This window comes from Doryrhamphus excisus, linkage group LG8, assembly GCF_037039965.1.
Source record: "Doryrhamphus excisus strain RoL-2023G ecotype Guam linkage group LG8, RoL_Dexc_Guam_v1.1, whole genome shotgun sequence".
Lineage (NCBI taxonomy): Eukaryota > Metazoa > Chordata > Actinopteri > Syngnathiformes > Syngnathidae > Doryrhamphus > Doryrhamphus excisus.
This window is the reverse complement of record NC_136364.1, coordinates 11089078-11114229: the sequence shown is the minus strand read 5'-3', so window position 1 is coordinate 11114229 and position 25152 is coordinate 11089078. Positions and strand designations below refer to the sequence as shown.

Here is a 25152-nt window from a genome sequence, read left to right as displayed (position 1 = left end):
ATTAATTTAATAACTCCTTGACTTTATTTACTGAAAATATCTTATACATCTATGTAAAGTATATAATACTGTAATGTATTACTATTATCAGTAAATCAGCTGCTCTCATATTTATTATAAATGTAAACTATAAGCCTTGTACATTTTCCAATATATACACATTTTCCCTAAAAATAATAAAAAATACAAATTACATACAACACATCCAATATTACAGTCACTATATTACAAATGTTTTATGAATTTAATTTGCAATTGGGCTGCACGGCCGACGAGTGGTTAGCACGCAGACCTCACAGCTAGGAGACCAGGGTTCAATTCCATCCTCGGCCATCTCTGTGTGGAGTTTGCCTGTTCTCCCCGTGCATGCGTGAGTTTACTCCGGGTACTCCGGTTTCCTCCCACATTCCAAAAACATGCTAGGTTAATTAGCGACTCCAAATTGTCCATAGGTATGAATGTGAGTGTGAATGGTTGTTTGTCTATATGTGCCCTGTGATTGGCTGGCCACCAGTCCAGTGTACCCCGCCTCTCGCCCAAAGACAGCTGGGATAGGCTCCAGCACCCCCCCCCCCCAACCCTCGTAAGGAAAAGGGGTCGAAAATGAATGAATGAATGAAAGTTGAGTAATTAATCATGCATGAAATATAATTTACTCACTGTATATTACGTTATACACTACATATATTACTTAATCAAATAATGACTCAATAACACATTTGGCAGTGTTTATTTCATGCTATTTACAGAGTTCCCATGAACACCATTTCTGTTTTTTTCAGTAGAACAGTATACAATATGTACAGTAAAAGGCAAGTTTAGCTATTGTCTACATTTTCCAATTCAAAATACGTGTTTATTAATAGGAAATAAAACATCACAACAGAAAGAAGATATGATAAATAAAGGCTTTATAAGAAAAAATGATGCATGATTTAGAATGAAATAAATACAACGTATATTTTGAATGCAATAAATCCATGTGGCTTATTGTCTTTAATGTTATGATTTATAATGATATATACACGTATATCAACAGTGACAAAGTCCATATGTTATCTTGAATCAGGCAAATAAGGATCACGTTAGGAAGCCGCGTCATCTGCCAGCTGCTCCGCATCTTCCTTGCTGTCTGAGCACTCGGACGGGATGAAACAGCCAGAGTCTCTTGGACAGTCGCTGTCTTCTTCCTGGGGAGCGCTAGAGGGTACGCTCTCGTCAACATCCCTTCCATCATCACCTACAGGTACAATAAAAATCAAGTTGAAAATAAGCCCTATCGGGAAGATCTATCTGCGTGCAGCAAGCAAAAACACATTATCGCGCCATCTGTAACTTCCTATTGCAAGGTGAATTCAATTCTGCTAATAAAAATCTACTAATCCTCACGTCCAGGATGCCAAATTACTACCCTAAATTTGATTTAAAATGCTGACATGGTGAGTCAACAAGCTGCCATCTGTTTTGTCACACACACACACACAAACAAATGAGCTTTAGTTGCAGAACCCCCCCCCCCCCCCCCCCACACACACATGCTGTGCATAAAACACCACCATCCATTTGAGGTGACATTTTGTGCAATAGCAGCAACTTTGTTCCGTTTTGAGACTTTTTTTTTTCTTTCTACGAGACAGACGATTTACAGGAAAAAAAACATTTTGGCCTTTCAAGCACTTTCTGTGTGAGTAACAGGAAGTTCCAGACATGTCTCTACGTCTACTTCCGTTCTCTGTGGTGCAAACGGCTGCCTTGCATCTGAACAAAAAATTTCCACCTCAAGCTGAGTAGGCGTTTAGGAAGGTCACGTCTATTTCTTCTTTCTTTGATAGTTGCCGTATTATAATAAGCACTACAGAAATGAAGTCAAACCACTGCGGAGTCATTGGAATTAGGAGTCACGATTAGGCCATGTTTATGTGTGTCGCTGACCTTCCGGGTAGTGGCACTGGGCGGCTGCCAGCAGTTTGTGTCGGTGTTCGGGGTCTTTGACGTTGAGCTCAATCAGGTGTTTTTCCTGCAGGTGCATGAGGTCCTCCACTGTCTGGTAGCCATTGAGCAGCAGGGCCGAGGCATACTCCTGCAAGAAGAAAAAATATTCAGTGGGGATTTTGCACGGAGAAGTGCAATGCTCCAGCAGAACCAACAGAGGGTGCTAAAGTGCATTATGCAGTGGTTCAACAAAAACAATAATGTTTATTTCCCCAGAACTAATCACGGTATGCTTTACTGAAAGACTAATCATCGCATTATATGAAATCCATATGTCTATGTCACTTGTCACACTCATTATATGATATATATATATATATATTATATATATTGAACACACATTCCTCAGTAGGGGCAAGTGTTTGGGGGAAGTCATCTCTCCTCACCTCCAGATTCAGTCGCTCAAGCAGCTCCAGCAACGTTTTCGGTCGAGGTCTTTTGCACATTTTCTGTTGTCGTATCTTAGGGGTTTCTTCTTCTTCCTCCTTCTCCTCTTTCTCCACCAGAACATCCACGTAGATGAACTTGAAGTTTCCCACCTTGTTGTTGAGCAGGCCCGTCCAGATGCCCATTGGAGGCTTGCTGATGATGTTGATGATGTCACCAGCCTGATGATAGAAAAACTTTTTTTTTTAATCATGAAATTAACTTTCAAAACAGACTTTTTCATGTGCCTGACCTTAAGTTTGAGGGAGTCTGTGTCGTACGGGCTAGGGACAAAGTCTGTGTGGACACGGGCTCTGCCGCAGAACTGACCCTGATAGGAGCCGTCCTCCTCCAGCCTCAGACTGTCCCTCTGTCCAGAACCATTGGACTCGGTGGTTACACCACCTGAACCAACAAGCACAAAATACCGTAATTATTCAGTCTGCATTTTACACAAAATAAAGAAATACTTGGGATTGCACAATAAATTATCCTCAGTAAAACGAAACGTCGTAAAATCTGAAATTAATAAACATGCATAAAAATGTAATACGCATGCCACGCCACTAGTTAGCGATGTCACTTTACAAATACAAGCGCACCTTCCTCTTACGGTTTCTACTCCGGTCGACTAGACCATCGTTCCAATACACTTTGGTGGTGTATGTTGACATGAAGATGAAGACTTTGGTAAGTAATGTAAGCAAAGTGTAAACAATAGTGGTGTAGAAAGTGTACATTAAACATTTTGCCGTAGAAGTGTTTTTAACTAATATCTTTTGACGAATATGCGCATGCGCACCAGTACATTATACACTTAGGTCAAAACCATCCGAACAATAGCGTATGTTTGACATAAATAAAGATGGGAGGGTGGAACCTCGTGACTAATAGCTTTGAGCCTGGATAGATTGTGAGGTTTGGTGCTTCAGTGAAAGCAACATCTGAGCATGTCACTAAACGGAGTGAAACAGACCATGACTAATGAAAAAAGCAGTCATCAATCTCCACATTGTTCAATAGCCGGCGATTATATCCACAAGTTAGCGCCAAAACAATCCAATTCGAGACGTCACTACGCACTTTAATGTCACGTGATATTAGCAGAATGCTACAAGCTCCGAAGCAGTGTGTTTTTGGAAGTTTGACACAAGCTCAGAGGTTTTGGGGTTCATTTGATCAATTCTAAATGGAATTAAAGTGGAAATAGTGGTACAAAGAGTGTTCATTATGCTGGAAAAGCTAATGTATAAAGTATGCTACCACACTGCTCCGCCATATTTGTTATGCGGTTGAGGTACTGAACGTCATTTTTGTTGTTGTTGGAACTGTGTATTAATGTGTTATTTGTAATTAGTGTATAATTACATAAAGTGTATAATTACATACTGGATGAGCTTTGGCCGCTGTAAAGACTCTCCAATGAGTTGCTGGTTTTTGCGGAATTCTTTTCAGCCGTGCATCCGGTGTCTGTCTCTGTGTTGTCACCCTGTCAGAAGAAATTAAAACATGCATTGTAGTGCAGGATAATGTGTTTAAAAAGATACATATGTGTCTTGCATGTTAGTGTTTTATCAGAGGATGTGAAGCGGTAAAGGAAAAGCAGCACTGTGTGTGGCCACTGTTGAGGTTTTCACTCATTTTCTATACTGCATATTTTTTCACTTGTGAAAAAACAAGTGCATCCACTATTGTGCAAGTGAAGCCTTCATGTAGTAGCCATAGGTAATAGTAACTGTAACTATTAATGGAAGCTTACCATCTCCTCCGAGAAAGACTTTGCATGCTTTTTGCCCATTTTCCTACGCATTGTCAGCGAAATTGCCTTCATTTTCTTCCCAATTCCAGCTGATTTGTGTGGCTCTGAGCTTTCGCATTCTTCTGTCAGCTGTGTAAAAAAATTTTCTCATTAAATTCCTTCATATGCATTCCAAAATGTCCCTCGCTGTCCCTCCCTAAACTATATAGTATAACATTTCTCAGTAAACCAAAGCATACTAACCAAATTGGTTCCATTATCTGCTTTGGCTGCAGTTGGATTATGCTTGAGACCTTCAAACTTGCCAAAGCTTGTGGAACGCTGTGGAGGACATTTATGTTATGTTGAGTCAAACCAAATGACCTATACAGTACACTTGGAACCTGCACTGTATCATGCTGTAGTATTTGGGCCCTCTCATGGTGCTAATAATATAACCAAAGCTATGGAAAACAGCTCTCAGTGTGATGCAGTGCAGGCAAATAACCACAGTGATGTTTGTGTACTTCATGTATATTAAGTAATACGCCTTATGAATGATCTAATACATGAAGCCACATTGCCATTATGCACCCATGCTTTGTTTTAATTCAGATTTTTTTCCCACCAATCTTTTTCATAAGACTAAAAGTCATTATAATCTCTCCCATCAGCTGCACAACCGAGCACCAAATAATTATATAAACCAAATAATCCCTGGAAATCCTGGGTTAAATATGAGCCGCGTTCTCCTCGATAGTCCTCTGTGGATTGATTTAATGTGGCATCCTCCGCCGTCCAAAAACACAAAAAAGGTCAGTTTGAGAATATCAAGCCCGGTTCAGTGATTTAGTTTTTGTTCATTTGGAAATAATAATTAAAAAAAACAGGTACATAGCAAGTATTTTGAATATGATGAATATGACACTGTTGAAAGTGTCACTGCCTACCTTTGGTTTAGTGCTCTTTGTTTTGTCAGACACATTGGAGGTGGCCCTCTGCAACATTTTTCCCTTAAGGAGTTGATCCTTTTCTAATCTAGTCTTTATCCTTCCTGTCTTCAAAATATTTTTTGTCTCTTGAAGCTCAATCACGGACAGACGCTGAGACTGTATGTCCGACAACCCACTTCCTTGCAACACACAGGATGTGAAGCAATCAACTTTTCTGTCTGTTGTTGCAGAATCGCTTTTGAAAGGTGTGGGGGGGGGGGGGTTCTCGTGCTTGGCGCTTTGACAAAAACATTGTCGACATCACATCCAGGAAGAGTTGCATTTGGGTTTGAGGTGCAATGACGCATCGGGTCAAGTTATGTCAGAGTCGAAGTGGATAATGGTAATTTACACCAGTCTGGAAGCAAAAATTTTCTTGGTTTAGATAATTGAGAAGTGCAGATTGGCTATAGTTTCCAAGATACAGCATTGGGTCAGAATACGGCAAAAATTGTAGTTTATCACAACATACATACTATATCTACAAGCAACCAGTTCTGTACATTGCAATACATTCATTTGTCAATGTCTAGAGTCGCTTATCCTCACTAGGGTTGCAGGGGTATGCTGGAGCCTATCCCAGCTGACTTCGAGCGAGAGGCAGGGTACACCCTAGACTGGTCGCCAGCCAATTGCAGGGCACATATAGACAAACAACCATTCACACTAAAAATAAATCTACTAACAAACAAATATGATGCGGTGTTTCCAACACATTGAATTATGCAAAGCAGCCCGCCACTGATTAATTGGAAGCGGCACAAATAGATGCTTATAATAGTGCTTGCAACTCCGCTCCCAAGTGATACGCATTTGAAGTGAAAGACAGAAGATTTTTCTTCCGTCTTGCATTTACTTAGTAATCAAATACAAGCCTTTTTGAAAGGCAAAGTATTTGCCAAAAAATGGTATTGGTATTTCACCAATGGTGAAAGCATAGCATACACACCAAGTATGGAAGAGTGGAGCCTCGAGGGGACCAATGCAAGTAATCGTAGTTAGATTACTATATTGAAATATTTTGTTGTATATTTTTAAACATTTTTTCGGAGTAATTTTAAAAGTAATGCTAAAGTCTTGTCTCGTGACAGCCCTACCAATAACTAATTAAGTGTGCGGCTCTGCCTTTTGGTAGCGCTAAGGGACATTTGAGGGTAAATGATTCTTTTCTTAAGTCTTTTGAGGAAGTGCTGAACACCAGCGGTAACTTTGTTGTGTTGAAATCTATTCCGGTCTGTCACTCATCATTACATGTTGGATCTTTCCACTTTGAGGTTTGTCATATTCGACTGTTCTTTTTTTTTTAATGGGAAACTATTCTATTGACATTGCAGTGGGGATTTCAATGGCTGCCTTGCAGAAAAAAGGGAATTCTGAAGACAAAAGCATTTGCCTAATCCTCCATTTTGCAATCAGTCTGTCGATCCAGATTACAGTTTCTCATTTTTCACTTCTGACCCCGCGGACAGCCGCTTTGTTGCTGATTGAAAATGTGTTCTAAATGCAAACAGACTTTTCACTTGTATAGCACTTTTGTCCCTTCAAGATACTTGCTACCACGTTTACCTACTGATATCGTAGCATCACGAACAACTAGGGGGTCAGTGTCTTGCCCAAGGATACTTCAACATGGTCATGGTTTCAAGACATTGTTGTTGTTGATCGCAACTGGACTGTTCAGGTTGTCCAAGCAGGATTCATCAGCTCTAGGCCCCACTCCGTTGTATATACACTACCGCTCAAAAGTTTGGGATCAAATGCAAATTTCTTTGTTTTCCAAAGAAAAACGAATTTTCATGCATTTCACAAACAATTTTTTCCATTTCACAAACAATTAAAATGAATCAGATGATTTTCAAAGAAGGATCTCCATTTTTGCATAGAGGCCTACTATCAACAACTGTCAGTCCTCTGCATCAATCTCCTGGTATGGCTGCTAATCCAAGTTCATCATTTTATAAGGCTAATAGATGATCAGAAAAACCATCTAAAAATCTAAACTAAAACTAAAATCTCTTACCATGCTGTTAACTACTTCCTTCAGAGAGCAGCACAAACTGGGTCTAACAAGGACAGACAAACACTGCACAACTGTGCAAGAGAGTGTGTAGTTTAAGACAAAGATGCCTCACAGCTGCACTAAATAGTAGCCATCAAACACCAGTGTCAGTATCAACAGTGAAGCGTTGACTTCAGGATGCTGGACTTCATAGCAGGACTGCCAAGAAAAAGCCATATCTCAGACTGGACAAAAACATTTCCAAGTCATCCCAAACTTTGGAGCGGTAGTGTATTTTGATAAGTACATTTGATCTTGCACCAAATGTTCATACTAGAGCAGTTCTATCTCCAACGGATGAGAGGTGAGAAATGTCGTCCAAGACGCAATCAAGTCAATGCCCTGAGAATCACATAACGTGTAAATGCAGTGGAAAAGTTCAATGCTAATATGCTAATATTTCATAAAGAATTGCTCTGTATTTCCCTCTCTTGCATGTCCGACCAGATGGTATACAGTATATCCAGGACAATAACTCGTTAGTATTTATCTTGGTGTCTTTGAAAACCCTAGTAATATGAATGTCAGGCCACTAGTTGCAACATCACTTCGTCTTGATTACCCTTTGCCGAAGGTATTCCGTGTAGACGTTACTGTCATGGAACATCCTGCAGTTAAAAGGGATCTAGGTTGAGGAGAATTTCATCTCCAACAAGGTACACGATTATAGCTGCAGTTGAACAGACAAAGCAACACCAGTTTTATCAGACTTCCGATACCAGTAGTACTAATGTAACTCTTGTGTCTAATCTCTATTGACCAGTGACACTATAGAGTTTACAGGGATCTCGTCATCCGTCTTTGGCGTCATCCTGCTACTTTGTAAACAATCGCCCCCTCCCTAAGTCATGTTAAGCTACAGAAACCATGTGATTGGGTGCACAGTGCACGTGTCCGCTTGGTATCATGGAGGGTATTATGTTGGGAGGAACACACAAAGGCCTTGACCTTCGAGGTCAATCCACGCTGTAGGAAGGTCTGTGCTGATTGATTATCAGAAGACTTGACGTGATTAAGGGTCCCATGTTATAGTGTTTTATATAGATCAGTTTTTTTCAAATAAATGAATGTTGAGTAGTCATATAATATGCGCTGTGATTGGCTGGCGGCCAGTCCAGGGTGTACCCCGCCTCTCGCTCAAAGAGAGCTGGGATAGGTTCCAGCATACCCCGGATACTCGCTTTTGAAACGCAGATCAGGTCGGCCCCCGCTGCAGCATCCAGTACAAACATGGCTGCCATGTGTGGGACTTCCTGTCTTTGTGAGAGTGATATAAGGGTTGTACCCTGCAAAACGTGCATCAAAAAAAGCTTTCGATTGGTGCGGCATTTGGAGGTGAGCACTTGGCAGGGGATCATCCATCAGGCAGCGGCCGTAAAGCCCCCGGTTACAACCCAATGTACTTGCAAGTGTGGGCAAGAGTACCACCTCAGTACGGAGCATGCAGATACTCTGTAGCACTTTTAGTGCAGGAGGAACTTCTGTGGTGGGCGGGGCTGTGTCGGGCTAAGGGTGACGTGTGAAGTATGTGCCCTCTGCAGCCACTTCTGACTCCATGGTCGGTGTACGTCAGTCTCAGTTCGGCCGGGAGTCGGCTGCATCTGGGGTAAGTAAGAAAGTAGCGGATGCGGCTGGAGGGGCCCTAGCAGAGTCGACCAAACCTGCTTTTCATTCAGGTTTTCAGTTAATAATGTGAGAAGACTAGGAATAAAAGTCAGGTTGCGAGTACGGCTGCTCGGCGACCGAGTGGTTAGTCCGCAGGCCACACAGCTAGGAGACCTGTGTTCGATTCCACCCTCGGGCATCTCTTTGTGGAGTTTGCATGTTCTCCCCGTCTGGGGACTCCGGTTTCCTCCCACATTCCAAAAACATGCTAGTTTAATTGGCGACTCTAAATTGTCCATAGGTATGAATGTGAGTGTGAATGGTTGTTTGTCTAAATGTGCCCTGTGATTGGCTGGCCACCAGTGTGTACCCCGCCTCTTGCCCGAAGACAGCTGGGATAAGAGGAGGAAAATTAATGAATAAATAAATTTTGTGAGTACTTACATTGGGCTTCGCCAAATCCACCTCAGTGATGGACCGCGTCACCTTTGTGGGAATCGGGGGTTTACAGTTCGTGTCCAAGCCGCCATCGTGCTCTTGTCCACCCTGCCACTCCGCCTTGGTGTGAGGCTGGCTGAAGTCATGTGAGCACGCCCGGTACTCGGTCAGGGGCCTGCGGCAGGTGTGCTGCACCACCGTGCCCCAGGCGGGACTGTTGTCACCCGGGTTGCTCCAGCGCTGGTTGTGCGTGTAGTGGTGGTGGTGGTAAGTGTGAGTGGGCGTTGCACCACCCGGGAGACTAATCATGTCAGGGCAGCGTCCTGGACTTGTGTTCTCCTGAGTGGGAAGGGTGGAAGATTTGCCCAGGTAGAGCCTGGTGTCTGACCTGTGGGGTACATCCAGGTAGTGTGGGCCCACCGGGGGGCTCGTGGTTCTTGGCGGGGAGCGCACTGCAAGACGCAACATAAGAGGGGTAATAAAATAAGCACAAGAAAGTGTATTTTTCCTCATCTGGTGTATTTTACCTGTGGAGTTTTTCTTTGTCCCATCTTTCCCACTCTTCCCAGCGGGTTTCTTTCCAGGTTTTTGGTTTTTTTTGGCAGCTGGTTTGGATTCTGTTGCAACTCTGGTGTTCTGAAGAGAAGAAGCAGAAATCGGTGTTATTTTTTAAAATAATTATTATTGGGCACAAATATGGCTGATGCCGATCCATGTGCTCAGTTTTGTTTGCTTCTTCCTATTATGAGCTTTAGTGGGAGTGGACGCTAGGTGACCCTCCATAAGCCCCTTCGCTTGCTCGTGCCATGTGGCTCAGAGATTATACACACAGCAGCGCCGCTCTTTGGACCATCTGCACTGTATTATAACCCAATCAGAATTTTAGTTTCACAAAAAAGGAGACAACTACAATACAGTTGCCACGAATGTGAACTTTTAATCCATCTTAATCAAAGGATTAGCACATATTTCAAAATCTGCTACTGTTAAAGATAATAATGAAATGAAAACTTGAAGAATTCATAATTTAATGTTCTGTCTGGCAAAAGGGGTCTCCAAGTCCTGTGGTACCTCGGTTTTCATTAATCATGTGTAAATCTACTTAATCCATTCTAGACATCCAAAAAATACATTTTATAGAGAATACCGTATTTTCCGGACTATAAGTCGCACTTTTTCATAGGTTGGCTGTTCCTGCGACTTATACTCCAGAGCGACTTATGAATGGAAAAAACTGTTGCATAAACACTTGACACCTTTTCTGTGTAGCTGAATAGCCATTGTGTTAGCATATCTTACATCTATTCAGCCTGTTCTCTATTCTTTTATTGTTAGAACTTGCCTTCCAAAATGACGTAATGTCTGTTTTGGTCAAGTAGTTTGTAAAATAAATTATCCCCAAAAATGCGACTTACACTCCAGTGCGACTTATGTATGTTTTTGTCTACCTAATTATGCATTTATGGCATTGTGCGACTTATACTCCAGTGCGACTTATGTATGTTTTTTTCTACCTAATTATGCATTTTTAGTCTTGAGCGACTTATACTCCGGCGTGACTTATAGTCCAGAAAATACGGTAATTATAGTACTATATGTAGAAAACAATACACTGAGTGTTTGGGCACTGGATTCCACAGAACGATACAGTAAAGGGCAAACGCACTAGTTTCTTCTGTGAAAACCGAGACATTGTACGAAAACCGGGACAAAGATTTTCACAACTGAATCCTATGAAAACCGAGTTTTTGACTGTATTGTCAATGCACACTTGTGCCTGTTGCGTTGTATTTCTTTCTAGATTAAAAACAACAACAACTGAAACCCACAAGAACCAGCATATTGGCAGGTTCTTCACTTAAAAGAACTTCTAGATCCAAAATCTAGAAATCCCACTGAGCAACATTTTGTTTGCAGTAAAGAAGAAAAATGGCATCAAAGGTAGGACAAACAGTTGTTGTTTACTTTGCTTTGGGTTTGCTTTTTACAGATTATTAAGGTTTTCACCAATGCAATCTGTCGTTTTTGGGTTAATATAGAGTTAATAGAGTTTGTGTAGTTGGAGCGTTGTGTCGCAAAGTTTGGTCAGTTGCTTTTTCGGTTAGTTTTTGGTTGCAAAAGAGATCCTATATGGGTGTTCAGATGAGGTTTTGCACTTTATAATAACATTGAATTGCGTGAGCAGCATTTACCTGACTTGGAGAGTGTTTGTCTCGTTTTTTGGCGGCAGTGTGAGTTTTCCCTGCTTTGGCATCCACTTTGTGTCTTGTCCTTTTCATTTCTTAAAAAAAAAAACACACAGAGTTAAATAAAGTGATCACCAATGAGCTGTGGAAGGGACACCCTGCAGAGAGCCCAAATGAGCATTGGCCTATAGATCAGCTTACCCCCATTTCTTCCCTATTTACCTTCATTGTGATTGTTGGAGATGTGGACTAAATCCTCTGGGCTCTTGGCGGGCTTCCAAACCGCCGTATTACCCACTGTGTGATCTGCTGAGCGGTGGGGGGAAGGGGACAAATCAGAAATGTTGAGGATTTTAGTTGAAAAGTCTGGGGGGTAAAGTGAAGCCACAGGAAGCACCACAAGTGAAAGGGCTGACTTGAATCCAAGTTCAGTTGAACGCTATTAAAGTCCGACAATTTGGATTTTTTTAGAGACAAATGTGGCTACAGATTTCAAGGTATCAAATGACTATCCCAGCATCCCGCTCGGTACCAGCCATTTTTGATGATTTTGACAGATTAGGCCATATAGACATGGTATATACCAGGGGTTGGCAACCTTTCCTATCAAAAGAGCCATTTTACCTCCTCGCTCACTAAAGGAAAAATAGACTGTAGCCGCAAAACATAATTCAAAAACAATATCTTTAAACTTTCAAAAGTTAATACCTGATGCCTGAAGAAATGTGCAGCGACGTGCTCACATCCACACCGAATTGCCAGTCTCCCATGACTTTGATTGATTGCCAGATTTAGAGGGATTTTTGGGGTATCAAAGTAGTTCAGAGGAGAAAAAATACTCTAGTATCGGATCATGCTAATACAGAAGTTAAATGTACATAAATATCTGTGTAAATTAAATGTAAACTGTAAATAAAAAATAAAAATTCATTAAAAATGTATAAAATAAAGTAAAAAATAAATTAAATTATATTAGGAAAGCAGGACGTGAACAAATGTAACAGTTACTGATTGTAAAAGTACCAGATAGAGGGGTAGGATTTAATAAGCTTTGCTTCTTCCTACTCCTTTTGGACATGTGGAACTGTGAACTGATTATGGGATGCACTCAATTGTAATCTGATGCATGTTCAAATATATAATAAATGAAACCATTACCATTAAATTTCAATTTTAACACACATTTAGCCATATATTTTTAGCCAAAATGTCTAAAAAAACAATGCCACAACATACAACAACACAAAAAATTGTGTTTTATTTGAAAATAATTTTTTTTTTACAAATATAACACCACGAAATATTTACAATTTTCACATTTGCAACTGAACTGAACATTTCCCTTCAATGCGTTACTTCCTTCGCGCAACACAAAGACATGCATAAAATGCACGTCTGCCACATTGTGGCAATTTTTTTTGTATTTTCCAGACTATAAGTCGCACTTTTTTTCATAAGTTGGCTGTTCCTGCGATTTATACTCCAGAGCGACTTATACATGAAAAAAACTGTTTATGTTACATAAACACTGGACACCTTTTCCATTCATATTTTTTTTGTTAGCTGAATAAGGATTGTGTTCGCATATTTTACATCTATTCAGCCTGTTCTCTATTCTTTTATTGTTGGAACTTGCCTTCCAGGAGGATTTAATGTCTGTTTTGCTCAAGTAGTTGACTTATGTATGTTTTTTTTTTACGTAATTATGCATTTTTGGCATTGTGCGACTTATACTCCGGAGCAACTTATAGTCCAGAAAATACAGTAACTACATCTTGTTAAATACACTGTGTGGATTGTTTTTTTTTTCAATGATTACTTACCAAACTCACCCAGTGCTTCATTGTCTGATGCAGATTTGGACACGTGTGTCCTGAAAGTACAATGAACAGAAAAAAAGCACATTATAATAGACATAATATTATACTGTATCATTTACAATTGCGTCAATATGCGGCATGAAAGTAACCAGCGAGAAAGCAAAGGTGTATCAGAAAGTCAGAGGACTAAGTAGGTGGGCCTTCAATGGGCCGTCATCTGCAGGAAGTGTGTGCCTTCTGCCGGGAGGAGACTACTATGACAAATTTCGTAACTTTTATCGTGCCTCTTTCCAGTAAGCTGTCACTGTGCTCCTTAAGGCCTCCTGCAGACAGATCACAGAAGGATGTGGTGTTGCTTATTAAGAGCCTGCCTGCTTTGCTGTAAGGAGGATTTGTAGCACTAACCCTCACAGAGAACATAAACAGAGCTTCTCCAGCCTTATGTATGACTCTGTGGGGAAGCCCTTTCCTTGCATGGCGGCGCTTTGCTCTGCAACTTTGTCTGCAGACTCCAGACCCCATTCACTGTGCAATATCTGATCAACCTCCATGTGCAATATTAAGGGCTTTAAATGCAATATACTAAGTTCTATGTGAAGTATTTCCATAATGCCTCATATTAACTCACTAGCAAGATCTCAGTGTATAGACTGGTCATATATCTCATCTCGTTTCATATTATCTACATACTGTATTGTATATAACTCTGGGAAAAACTGTTGATTTTCTTAATACTTGGGTTGTTTATATTGTTTATTTTTCTATATTGTGTATTTTGTACTGCTTAACTGATTATGTACTCTTGCTGCTGTGCAATACAAATTTCCCCACTGAGGGACGAATAAAGGCATATCTTATTTTATCTTATCTTATGCCCGGCGAGATTTACCAACAGAGTGAAATCCAGTATGTTCTGATTGAACAGAAAGTGTGAGCTTACCGTCTGTTCTTTTTATGAGTGTGGGTGTCCGTCCTTGGCGCCATGTCCTGGTGGCCAACAAAACAATTGAAATCAAATGCAACAAAAAAAAATCAACTCAAGACAATAGAGTACATATAAAAAGATTGAAGTTCATCACGGTTTTTAATACAGTAAATCAGGGGTGGGCAAAGTACAGCCCAGGGGCCACATGCGGCCCACCAAGCGTTTGAATCCTACCTGCAAGTTGCTTTCTAAGTATTTCAATTTTTAACACACAAACTGGCAACCTTTTAAGTCGGTTGTCTTATTTAGTAGAAAAAAAACCCCAACAAAACTGTACAATTAAATTACATGTACTACCGCTCCAAAGTTTGGGATGACTTGGAAATGTTTTTGTCCAGTCTGAGATATGGCTTTTTCTTGGCAGTCCTGCTATGAAGTCCAGCATCCTGAAGTCGCCGCTTCACTGTTGATACTGACACTGGTGTTTGATGGCTACTATTTAGTGCAGCTGTGAGGCATCTTTGTCTTAAACTACACACTCTCTTGCACAGTTGTGCAGCATTTTTCTGTCCTTGTTAGACCCAGTTTGTGCTGCTCTCTCAAGGGAGTAGTTAACAGCATGGTAAGAGATTTTAGTTTTAGTTTAGATTTTTAGATGGCTTTTCTAATCATCTATTATCTAATCATCTATTAGCCTTAAAATCCCAAACTTTTAAGCGGAAGTGTATGTATGGACGGATGATTGCACAATTTCGCCTGTACTTCTGTTTAAGTGACAAGAATAAAGGCTCGTTTATAAATGTTTGTGGGTTCTTATGCACAACTTTCCAAATTCCACAAGAACATACCATAGAAATTGACCTTCCAGATCCTCTCCACTTTGCGTCGTTGTCAAGAAGGAGCGCCGGGCTGCACGAGCGGCTGGAGGAGCGGCTGGGGACGGGCTTAGGGGGGCCATCGCTGGATGTCTGCACAGCCTCATAGAGGCTGTCCATAGAACCTTCCTGGTGTCACGTGCACAAACACAAAAAACAAACATATGATGCTTTGGGCCTTGTTGTTTTTTTCCCTTTAGCTAGACTGCGAAAAAAAGTGTTTATCCCTGTGCTAGACATAGTGGAGTATTTTTAGTGGCTTTTTTTCACCCCACTCTAATTTATGAATGGATTTAATCTGGTCTATGTGCTAAATCCAGCCGTGAAGTACACAGCAGCTTTTAGGTGACACGGGGGGGCGGGGGAGCAGTAGTGAACGATGGCTTATAAGTCATAGCTAAGAAATAATTTCTACATAGCAACCTATAATACTGATTCTGTCGTAGCACAACGCAATTTAAATTTAAAGTGAGGAGGATAGCATATGGCCATATAGGGATATTATCCTAATGCTAATGTCAAGCTGGATTGAAAATTCCTCAGAAGAGATTTTTGTGTGGATTAAAAATGCTTAGTTTCTTTTTAGGAACATACTGGCTAATCTTGACAAGGTCTACACACCGATGCAAATACTGCATGTTACATATTGAATGCTGTGATACTGAGTTCCCATCCTTCTTTTATGTACAATATATCTCACTTCATATCAATTTCCTGTCTATGTCAAAGCAGTTTGTAACAGGAGCACACGTGATGTCCAGTGACAATCAGACCAGGAGGTTTGTGACTAATCCTCATCAGTGGTGCACAGCCCTTAACATCTGTGCACATGATGAGACTCTGCATGCATGCTTTTCACCGTGCACTCCCAGGCCTTAACATTAGGTACACCTGCACCATCTAATAAGACCCAATACAAGAGTTGCATTGAAAAATTCGCTCTTTTTTAAGGATGGTATTGCAAAAATTTGTATTATTTTTTCATTGTATTTAGTACCTTAGTTCCACTCTTAAATTTAGATACACCCAGTCCAATGTTACTTTGATACTGCCAGGGAACTTCAGAAATACAGTAGAGCACGCTCCTTTTACATTTAAACTCATATGAGCAAGCACAACGACAGAGACAGGGAAAAACTCTCCCAAAAGAAGAAGACTCAACAAAACCAAGGCTCGGTGTGGGCACTTTGGCAATGGAGAAAAGGAAAAACTCCCTCAAAAGAAGAAACCTCAAACAGAGCGGAGAGTCAATGTGGGAAATTTGGTAGCAGAGGCGAGGAAAAATAACCTTTTAAGCAGCAAAACCTTGAGCAGAGCCAAGGCTGTGACGGCACTTTGTCAACAAAGGCAAGGGAAAAACTTCTAAGGAAGACACATACAGTACACTATACGTGTTTACGAGTAAACAGGAACGACAGTCGTAAGTTACGGTCTCGACATAGTACACTACCGCTCAAAAGTTTGCGATCACTTGCTGATTTATGTGTTTTCCAAAGAAAAACAAAATTTCATGCATTTCACAAACAATTTTTTCCATTTTCCAAACAATTTTATCCATTTCACAAACAATTAAAATGAATCAGATGATTTTCAAAGAAGGATCTCCATTTTTGCATAGAGGCCTACTATCAACAACTGTCAGTCCTCTGCATCAATCTCCTGGTATGGCTGCTAATCCAAGTTTATCATTTTATAAGGCTAATAGATGATTAGAAAAGCCATCTAAAAATCTAAACTAAAACTAAAATCTCTTACCATGCTGTTAACTACTCCCTTGAGAGAGCAGCACAAACTGGGTCTAACAAAGACAGAAAAACGCTGCACAAGTGTGCAAGAGAGTGTGTAGTTTAAGACAAAGATGCCTCACAGCTGTACTAAATAGTAGCCATCAAACACCAGTGTCAGTATCAACAGTGAAGCGGCGACTTCAGGATGTTGGACTTCATAGCAGGACTGCCAAGAAAAAGCCATATCTCAGACTGGACAAAAACATTTCCAAGTCATCTCAAACTTTGGAGCGGTAGCGTATACAGTACACTATACATGTTCACTCTTAAATGGGAACGACTCTTAGAAGATATGGTTTCCACACTTATAGTCCACTATAGTATGTGTTTACTAGTAAACGGGAATGGCAATTACAGGATATAGTCTCCACATGCATACATTACTCCTGATCAGTACTAACGTGTATGGTCTCGACATATACAGTACACTATACATGTTCACTAGTAAATGGGAATTCCAATTAGAAAATATGGTCTCGACACATACAGTACGCTATACAGTACATGTTCACTGGTAAACAGGAACAACATTTACAGGGAACTCATTTTACCACTACTAAAAAAGGTAGGGCAATTGGAACAGTCTCCACACATACAGTACACTATACGTGTTCACTAGTAAAGACAAAGGACAAATAGAAGATATAGTCTCCACACATACAGTGCCTTCCACGTGTTCACTAGTGAACCGGCAATCCCTACACAGAGCAGAACCATGACCCAGGAAAAAAGGATGATGCCCATCTGAAACACGTGAATGCATCACTTCTTCCCACACAACTATCAAATAACACATTTTGTATTGTTTTGCGTGTTCCTTACCAGTGAAAAGCAGAACAGGTTCATGTCGGCAGTGAGGCTGTCGTTGTCCCGTTGTCACCAACACACACACACACACATCCGCACAACAACAGCCAGCTCAGTGTGAGCCCAGCTCGGGTCACCAGGCTGCTGCTGCTGCTGTCTTCTCAGATTAAAACCACAGTGAAATCCCTCCACTAATCCAATAGAATAGATGGACCACCATTACTGCAGCAGCTCAAGCACAACAGATTGACTCTTTGTTTTCTATATGCACACTTTTACCCATAGCCATGCTCTTTTTCAAGCGCGGTAAAGATGTCGATTTGGCCCAAAACTACAAATCCTACCCAGGGTATTTATCTCCAGCCAAAGTATCAGGCTCAACTGGTTTTGGCATCAGTTTGGAGTTACGATACATGCATGTAAACGGTTTTCTTTCATGGAAAAAAGATTAGTCCACGCTTGTTTCTTCAGCTTCTTCTTCATTTTAAGGCCTGGCACAACTCAATCTACATTTGCATGGACAAACAGAATGATGACAACAAAAACAGCTCATAAGAGTTACATTTTTTGGCAGTACAGTGCCATCGCTATTGATGGAAGAACTTGGAAATGGCTCTTAAATTCAACCCTTATCAGCTGGTTTTGTGTAGGTTTCATATGTATGTTTAGTTGTGCCAGACATTAAAATTCACAAGACACTGAAGAAACAAGGGTGGTCTAATCATTTTTTCATGACTGTATATTAACCTTTTGTTTATACTACGTAAAGCATTGGGAAAATGTGTGCAAATAATATTTTACATGTGCAGAAATTGCCAATTTGCAGGCTGCATGATTGGAAAAAGTCAAGTTATTGACATTTTTGCACATGACAGTGATGTAATGTCAAATATTTCCATGTTGTCAATCAAAATATGAACACTATTACATTGTACTTTAAGTTGAATGCCATGTTGGCATAATTTGTCGTCTGTCTTTAGTAGAGATACTCAATTGTTTTCGGCCACCATTAAATTGACAAAAGTACACACAATCTACACTGCAAAACTGCTGTTCAAGCTCTGCAACCAGTGGACAGTGTTAAATTATATAATCATAATTATTATATTATTAATTAGCCCATTATTATTATTATTACTATCATCATTATTATTCTTCTGTTTATTCCTAGCCTGCTTATTGGCTTGCTTATTAGCCTGCTATTGACCTATTATATGAAATTTGTCAGATTTTTTTTTTTAAAAACAATGAGTAATTTTTAAAAAATCAATAAAAAATATCAAATTATTTAGAATTTATTTTAAGAACATTTTAGGAATCAGCCATCCATTTTCTATACCATTTATCCTCACTAGAGGCGCGGGCATGCTGGAGCCTATCCCAGCTGTCTTCAGGTGAGAGGCGGGGTACATTCTGGACTGGTCGGTCTTAGGAATCAGTTCATTTGAAATGTTGACGCACAGGTAAAAAAACATGCCACCAATATGAGTGATGCACTTCCTGGACTGTTTTTTTGTTAAAGCCAATAACATACGTATATCTTCATGTTAGTAATCAAATATCCCAAGGCATGGTATACATTTTTTGTATTAAAGGTGCTAAAACCAAAACAATGTAGGTCAACATATGCTCAGGTATCTGCACCTCTTATCTTTGTGTTATAGGATTAAGTTTTTGAGTAAAATTATTGTTTAAAATGTCTTGGTTTTTGTCCATATGGCCAAAGAGTGCACTGAACAAACTTGTCCGTTTGCACAAACAAAGCTTCCATGCGTTGGTGACTCAGTCTCTGCGAAGAAACCAGACAAATTCCAACTTGGGAATCCTTTAATCATTTAATTTTTATGTCTTTGTGGCATATTTGTTTAGAAAATATTGCATATGTTGTCTTAAAATGGACACAGAACAATGAACAACTCTGTGTCAGTGTCTTTTCTTTCTTCTAATAAGCCCTCTGTGCCCTGTGCTGATCAGGCGAAAGGCCATAAAATGGCTCTAAATCAGGGGCAGTATTTTTTGTTATTGTTGATATGCGGCAGTGAGACATGATTAACCGCTTTACCCACACAAAGGAGCAAAGGTTACTCCTGCACAGATGCCCATTAATCCATCAGCGGTGCACCTCTGCAATCTGAGCTGCTCTAATGAGAAGAAGCAGCTGCACAGATTAACACTTATGACCCATATTTTCATGCTGACGTGACCGTCACACACACGAGCAGGATGATGGAGCGACATTGGCATGCATGGTTTCATTCAACATCAGCACGGACGCGAGCTCGCGTGTCGTGTGAGGACACGTTTACGGGCAGGAATAGACCACCGGTAATCTATTGGAGTTACATAGCTTGCTGAGTCATCTCTATGGCACATTTGTCATGATTTCAGGCCAAGGTCAAGAGGTCTTGGCCACAACCCTAGGCATCATTGTGCCTGTTGGAATGTCATTCAAAGCTGCAGTAAAAGCCTGTTGTTCTGGTGATCAAATCTGGTGCTTGTGTATCTCATCCAACATTACAGTAACATTACTGACACCTAGTGACCAGTGTAGAATACTACATATCATCACAACATCCTTGTTCACTACCGCTCCAAAGTTTGGGATGACTTGGAAATGTTTTTGTCCAGTCTGAGATATGGCTTTTTCTTGGCAGTCCTGCTATGAAGTCCAGCATCCTGAAGTCGCCGCTTCACTGTTGATACTGACACTGGTGTTTGATGGCTACTATTTAGTGCAGCTGTGAGGCATCTTTGTCTTAAACTACACACTCTCTTGCACAGTTGTGCAGCGTTTTCTGTCCTTGTTAGAGATTTTAGTTTTAGTTTAGATTTTTAGATGGCTTTTCTAATCATCTATTATCCTTATAAAATGATGAACTTGGATTAGCAGCCATACCAGGAGATTGATGCAGAGGACTGACGGTTGTTGATAGTAGGCCTCTATGCAAAAATGTAGCTCCTTCTTTGAAAATTCATTTTAATTGTTTGTGAAATGGATAAAAATGTTTGTGAAATGGGAAAAAATTGTTTTTGAAATGCATGAAAATTTGTTTTTCGTTGGAAAACAAAGCAATTTGCAAGTGATCACAAACTTTTGAGCGGTAGTGTATTTGTCATTTATTCATTCATTTTCTACCGCTTATCCTCACAAGGGTCGCGGGGGTGCTGGTGCCTATCTCAGCCGTCTTCGGGCGAGAGGCGGGGTACACCCTGGACTGGTGGCCAGCCAAGCACAGGGCACATACTATAGACCAGGGGTCAGCAACCTGCGGCTCCAGAGCCGCATGTGGCTCTTCAGCCTCTTTGTTGTGGCTCCCTTTGCAATGTTTTAATATTTTTTAACACCCGAGTGGGGAAAATGCATGTGTTTGTAATGAGTTTAAAAAAATCCAACTTTGTGTGAGACCATGAATGCATCCTGACTGAGTTCTGACAGCAGACAGGATGCTATTCAGTTCTCTCTCACACAAGTAAACATGAAGGAAAATAAATAATACTTTACTATGGGCTGCACGGCGTACGAGTGGTTAGCACGCAGGCCTCACAACTAGAAGACCCGAGTTCAATTCCACCCTGTGTTTGCATGTTCTCCCTGTGCATGTGTGGGTTTTCTCCGGGTACTCCGGTTTCCTCCCACATTCCAAAAACATGCTAGGTTAATTAGCGACTCCAAATTGTCCATAGGTATGAATGTGAGTGTGAATGGTTGTTTGTCTATATGTGCCCTGTGATTGGCTGGGCACCACTGAATGGTGAAGTAATACTTTCCCAGAACTACTTGATAATTCCAAAAAATATATTAGAGATCATTTTTTAAAAAGACTGGTGCATGGGAACTTGTTTGCCAGAGTAAACAAATCAGGTAAGTTTACTGTACTTTACACATATATTTATGTAAGTTTATCTCCAATACTAGCAAGAGTACTCCAACTCGTCTTTTGTTATCTGAACTACTTTGATACCCCCTAATTGTTTTAAACATACTATGTTTTGCGGCTCCAGGTTATTTTTCTTTAGTGTGCAAGGGGGTAAAATGGCTCTTTTCATAGTAAAGGTTGCCGACCCCTGCTATAGACAAACAACCATTCACACTCAAATTCATACCTATGGACAATTTGGAGTCGCCAATTAACCTAGCATGTTTTTGGAATGTGGGAGGAAGCTGGAGTACCCGAATATCAGTGATCAGTTATGAAGGTTTCAGTTGCTTGGTTAATAATCTAACTCGGGTTTTTAATCCATTTGTTAGTTAGTTTGTTTGCACAAATGAAGGTTAGTTCTAGTCCACTGGATTAAAATGGATGTTGTTCCTGTACTAAAATCCATGTGGTGGCCACAATGGAATGTCAAAGGTGCTTTTCGCTTTCTTTTTAAAAATATTTGGAGGGTGCATTGTTACGTCAGAGAATAAATAATGTCAATAGCAATCACATTGTCCTTTCGTTTTAACTTTCTCAATATTTTGCCTTTCTGTTTCCAATCTGCATTGTTTTTACTGCAAGCCGGTTGTGTCAGGTGCACATTCTTTTTGACTTACCACGTAGTACAGTATTAGTGCCACGCTGTAAATAAAGCAGGAATATTATTATGATAATATTTTGTGGAAATAATGTCATCATTGTATGCCAATAAGGGTCTTGTGTTATTTGCAAAAATAATAATAATAATATCCGAATATGCACAAAGGACTTGAAAATTCTCTGATTATTTTAATACTCTGTAGTAACAGCCATTGCCTGAGACGGCTATGAAAAGGAGGGACTTAAGTGACATTTAGCCTTTGCATATGTCCTTCATAGACTATATTGTAAAGGGAATTTTTTTTTTTTGAAATATTAAATCTATTCCTTCTCATGTGATCACAGGACAATGGAAAGACAATAATGAGATTAGCTAGAGGACATTGTGTTTGTTTATTAAGACAAGAGTTTGAGTACAACATTGCAGTGTTGACAGACAGCGACCCACATAGAAACCTGTTGACCCACTAGTACCATGAGGGACGGATTACATGAGTGTGTGTTTGTTTTTCAGCATCATTAAAAACAAATCATGGCTGTGAGATGATAAATCAAATTACAGAAGAAACGTAATTGAATGGAGTTCCAGTAGACTATAATTACAATTGATTGGTAAGCTTGAAGAACCTTCTGCTTTCATTCACGAGCAAAGGTCGACTGAGCAGCAGGACGTCAATGGCTGCATCTCACTGCATGATGATGCACATTCTTTTTGGATTCGGTTATTACCTGCACAAAGACATATGCACGTGTGTGTCATTGTTTGCACGGAATCTAATTCATGAGACATCATGGAATACAAACCGTGGGAGATGGTCTTGCAGAAGTTTTGTCCTTGCAAGCACTCAGTCACCGTGATGCATTCATCTTGGTCTCCGCCATTGCAGGTGTAGCATTTCAATGTGAGCACTGTTTGACAATACCAAAATACATGAAAAATTGACTCTTTTTACGGGGCACAAGGAACAATATTTGGTAACTGAAAGGCACCACAAGGCAGTCGGACTAGGGTTAGGCATCGATTGGAACCGGTTCCGACATTCCGATTCTCCCGGAAACGTTCCGATGTCTACGTTCGGTGATTGGCCAGCGGCATAACATCAAACGAAAAGAGGCGGCGAGTGAACGTTTGTGTTCATTCATTTCAACCATGGACAGTGTGTGACGGCACTTGCCAGTTTGGCTGAAATTGTGCAAAAAATGAGCATTGTGTCACATTAAGTCGCTCTAGAGTATAAGTCGCACAAGGCCAAAAATGCATAATTAGGTAGAAAAAAACATACATAAGTCGCACTGGAGTATAAGTCGCATTTTTTGCAGGTAATTATTTTTTTTTACTTGACCAAAACAGACATTATGTCCTCCTGGAAGGCAAGTTCTAACAATAAAAGAGAAAAGGCTGAATAGATGTAAGATATGCTAACACAATAGTTATTCAGCTAACAAAAAATAAACATGAACGGAAAAGGTGTCCAGTTTTTATGTAACAGAAACAGTTTTTTCAAGTCGCTCTGGAGTATAAGTCGCAGGAACAGCCAACCCAGTGGCGTCATTAGGCCTATTTTAGGGGGAGCTTCAGGCCCCCTAAAATGTTCTTAGGCCCCCCTAAATAATTTGATTTGTTTTTGTTTGTTTTTTTTTTACAAAAAAAATCTGACAAATTTGAAATAATAGGGCAAAAGCAGGCTAATAAGCAAGCCAATAAGCAGGGTAATACTAGCCTACTACTACTGCTAGTAGCAGTAGTAAGCTAGTAATAATCAGAAGAATAATAATGATGGTAGTAATAATAATAGCTAATTAATAATATAATGATTATTATATAATTGATAACTGTCCATTGGACAGAATGGTTGCAGAGCTTGAGCACCGGTTTAGCAGTGTCGATTGTGTGTGCTTGTGTAAATTTAATGGTGGCCTAAAACAATTGAGTATCTCTACTAAATCTGTCCAAAAGTGAGAAAGTTATATCCCGGTTCTTGTTCCTTATTTGTTTTTTGGGATTTTTTTGAATGTCTACTACATTCATTCGTATCCTGTGCATCTCCACGGGGGCTAAGGCCCCCCCGTCCTCAGAACCTAGTGACGCCCCTGAGCCAACTTCTGTGTGAAATGGATAAAAGTGTGACTTATAGTCCGGAAAACACAGTAATATACTGTACTGTATATTTATTGAGGGTTAGGTTAATGGTAAAAACTAAATGTGCTTCTTTTATTGTCAGCCTGTTCCACCCAGTTGTACTGTATTTGGTTAGGTCAACACAAAAGTTTAAATAAGAAAATGTAATTAGGCGGAACCAGTTGAGAAGAAAATGTGACCTTTTGTTGTGTTTTTTGTAGTAAAGTATGCCGTAAGCGTGTCTCACCTCGAGTGCTGCAGAGCAGCAGAAGCATCAGCGTGACCAGCAGGACCTTCATGTTGCCAGAGTGTGTGTGTGTTCATGCATGTGTGTGGCTACGGCACCTTTTATACTGATGCATCACATACCTTCTCAAGCCCGACATTCACTTCCTTGTCAGCTTGAATAACAGTACGTACTTTCTTTTTTTTAATCCCATTGTCCACTGACTGGAACATGTGCATATCAGAGATGATGTTTTTCCTATACACCCTTTTGTACAACAGGTGATCCTTGCAGAACAAGTTTTAAAAAGGGACTGCACGCAACTGGCTCAAGGTTAAGGTACTTTCCCACCCCAAACAACAAGTTTTTTAAAACAACAATTAAAAAATGATTGCTATTTTCTGGTTGACTATGTATGGCCTATTATAAAATATTGACAGAGAAGTTCTATGTGGTATTATGGTCACTGGGCATCATGACGTTAGATTACATTACATTACATACCTTTTATACATGCCAGGGCTGAGACAAACATACCATACCATACCTGAGGTTGAATGAAAAAAGGTTCTCCTCTCATTCCATGTGGAAGTGGTAAGTTTTTGGCTTATTTGTCTTTCTTCCCCACTGTGAAGCA

At 40.2% G+C, this 25152-nt stretch overlaps 2 protein-coding genes across 4 annotated transcripts; both read right to left on the bottom strand.

Annotated features, from left to right (window-relative positions):
• Positions 1 to 721: 721 nt before the first annotated feature.
• samsn1a (SAM domain, SH3 domain and nuclear localisation signals 1a) lies at positions 722 to 13319 on the bottom strand. Of its 3 annotated transcripts, none has more exons than XM_078792821.1 (12): positions 13260 to 13319; positions 11659 to 11742; positions 11443 to 11531; positions 9778 to 9886; positions 9257 to 9702; positions 4421 to 4498; positions 4178 to 4306; positions 3808 to 3907; positions 2672 to 2829; positions 2379 to 2600; positions 1933 to 2080; positions 722 to 1240 (listed from the first exon to the last, which is right to left on the bottom strand). In XM_078792821.1, exons 3-12 carry the CDS (start codon positions 11527 to 11529, stop codon positions 1086 to 1088), a joined length of 1632 nt encoding a protein of 543 aa, XP_078648947.1. In that variant the 5' UTR covers positions 11530 to 11531; positions 11659 to 11742; positions 13260 to 13319; the 3' UTR covers positions 722 to 1085. The 3 variants fall into 3 exon arrangements, with proteins under 3 accessions (XP_078648947.1, XP_078648949.1, XP_078648948.1); XM_078792822.1 differs by having other exon boundaries at positions 724 to 1240; positions 2672 to 2823; positions 13260 to 13317; XM_078792823.1 differs by lacking the exon at positions 4421 to 4498.
• Positions 13320 to 22544: 9225 nt separating this feature from the next.
• Positions 22545 to 24698, bottom strand: LOC144899655 (ly6/PLAUR domain-containing protein 2). Its single transcript, XM_078792820.1, has 3 exons — positions 24537 to 24698; positions 22975 to 23079; positions 22545 to 22899 (listed from the first exon to the last, which is right to left on the bottom strand). Exons 1-3 carry the CDS (start codon positions 24586 to 24588, stop codon positions 22811 to 22813), a joined length of 246 nt encoding a protein of 81 aa, XP_078648946.1. The 5' UTR covers positions 24589 to 24698; the 3' UTR covers positions 22545 to 22810.
• Between the last annotated feature and the right edge of the window lie 454 nt (positions 24699 to 25152).

Excerpts from the sequence above, each read along its gene's own strand:
- samsn1a (XM_078792821.1), bottom strand. The coding sequence starts at position 11,529 with ATGAAAAGGACAAGACACAAAGTGGATGCCAAAGCAGGGAAAACTCAC. Across the intron at positions 2,601-2,671 it reads CAGACTCCCTCAAACTTAAG|GCTGGTGACATCATCAACAT; the intron begins GTCAGGCACATG and ends TTCTATCATCAG. Across the intron at positions 1,241-1,932 it reads CCAGTGCCACTACCCGGAAG|GTGATGATGGAAGGGATGTT; the intron begins GTCAGCGACACA and ends TTGTACCTGTAG.
- LOC144899655 (XM_078792820.1), bottom strand. The coding sequence starts at position 24,588 with ATGAAGGTCCTGCTGGTCACGCTGATGCTTCTGCTGCTCTGCAGCACT. Across the intron at positions 23,080-24,536 it reads GCTGCTCTGCAGCACTCGAG|TGCTCACATTGAAATGCTAC; the intron begins GTGAGACACGCT and ends ATTGTCAAACAG. Across the intron at positions 22,900-22,974 it reads CTGCAAGACCATCTCCCACG|GTAATAACCGAATCCAAAAA; the intron begins GTTTGTATTCCA and ends GTCTTTGTGCAG.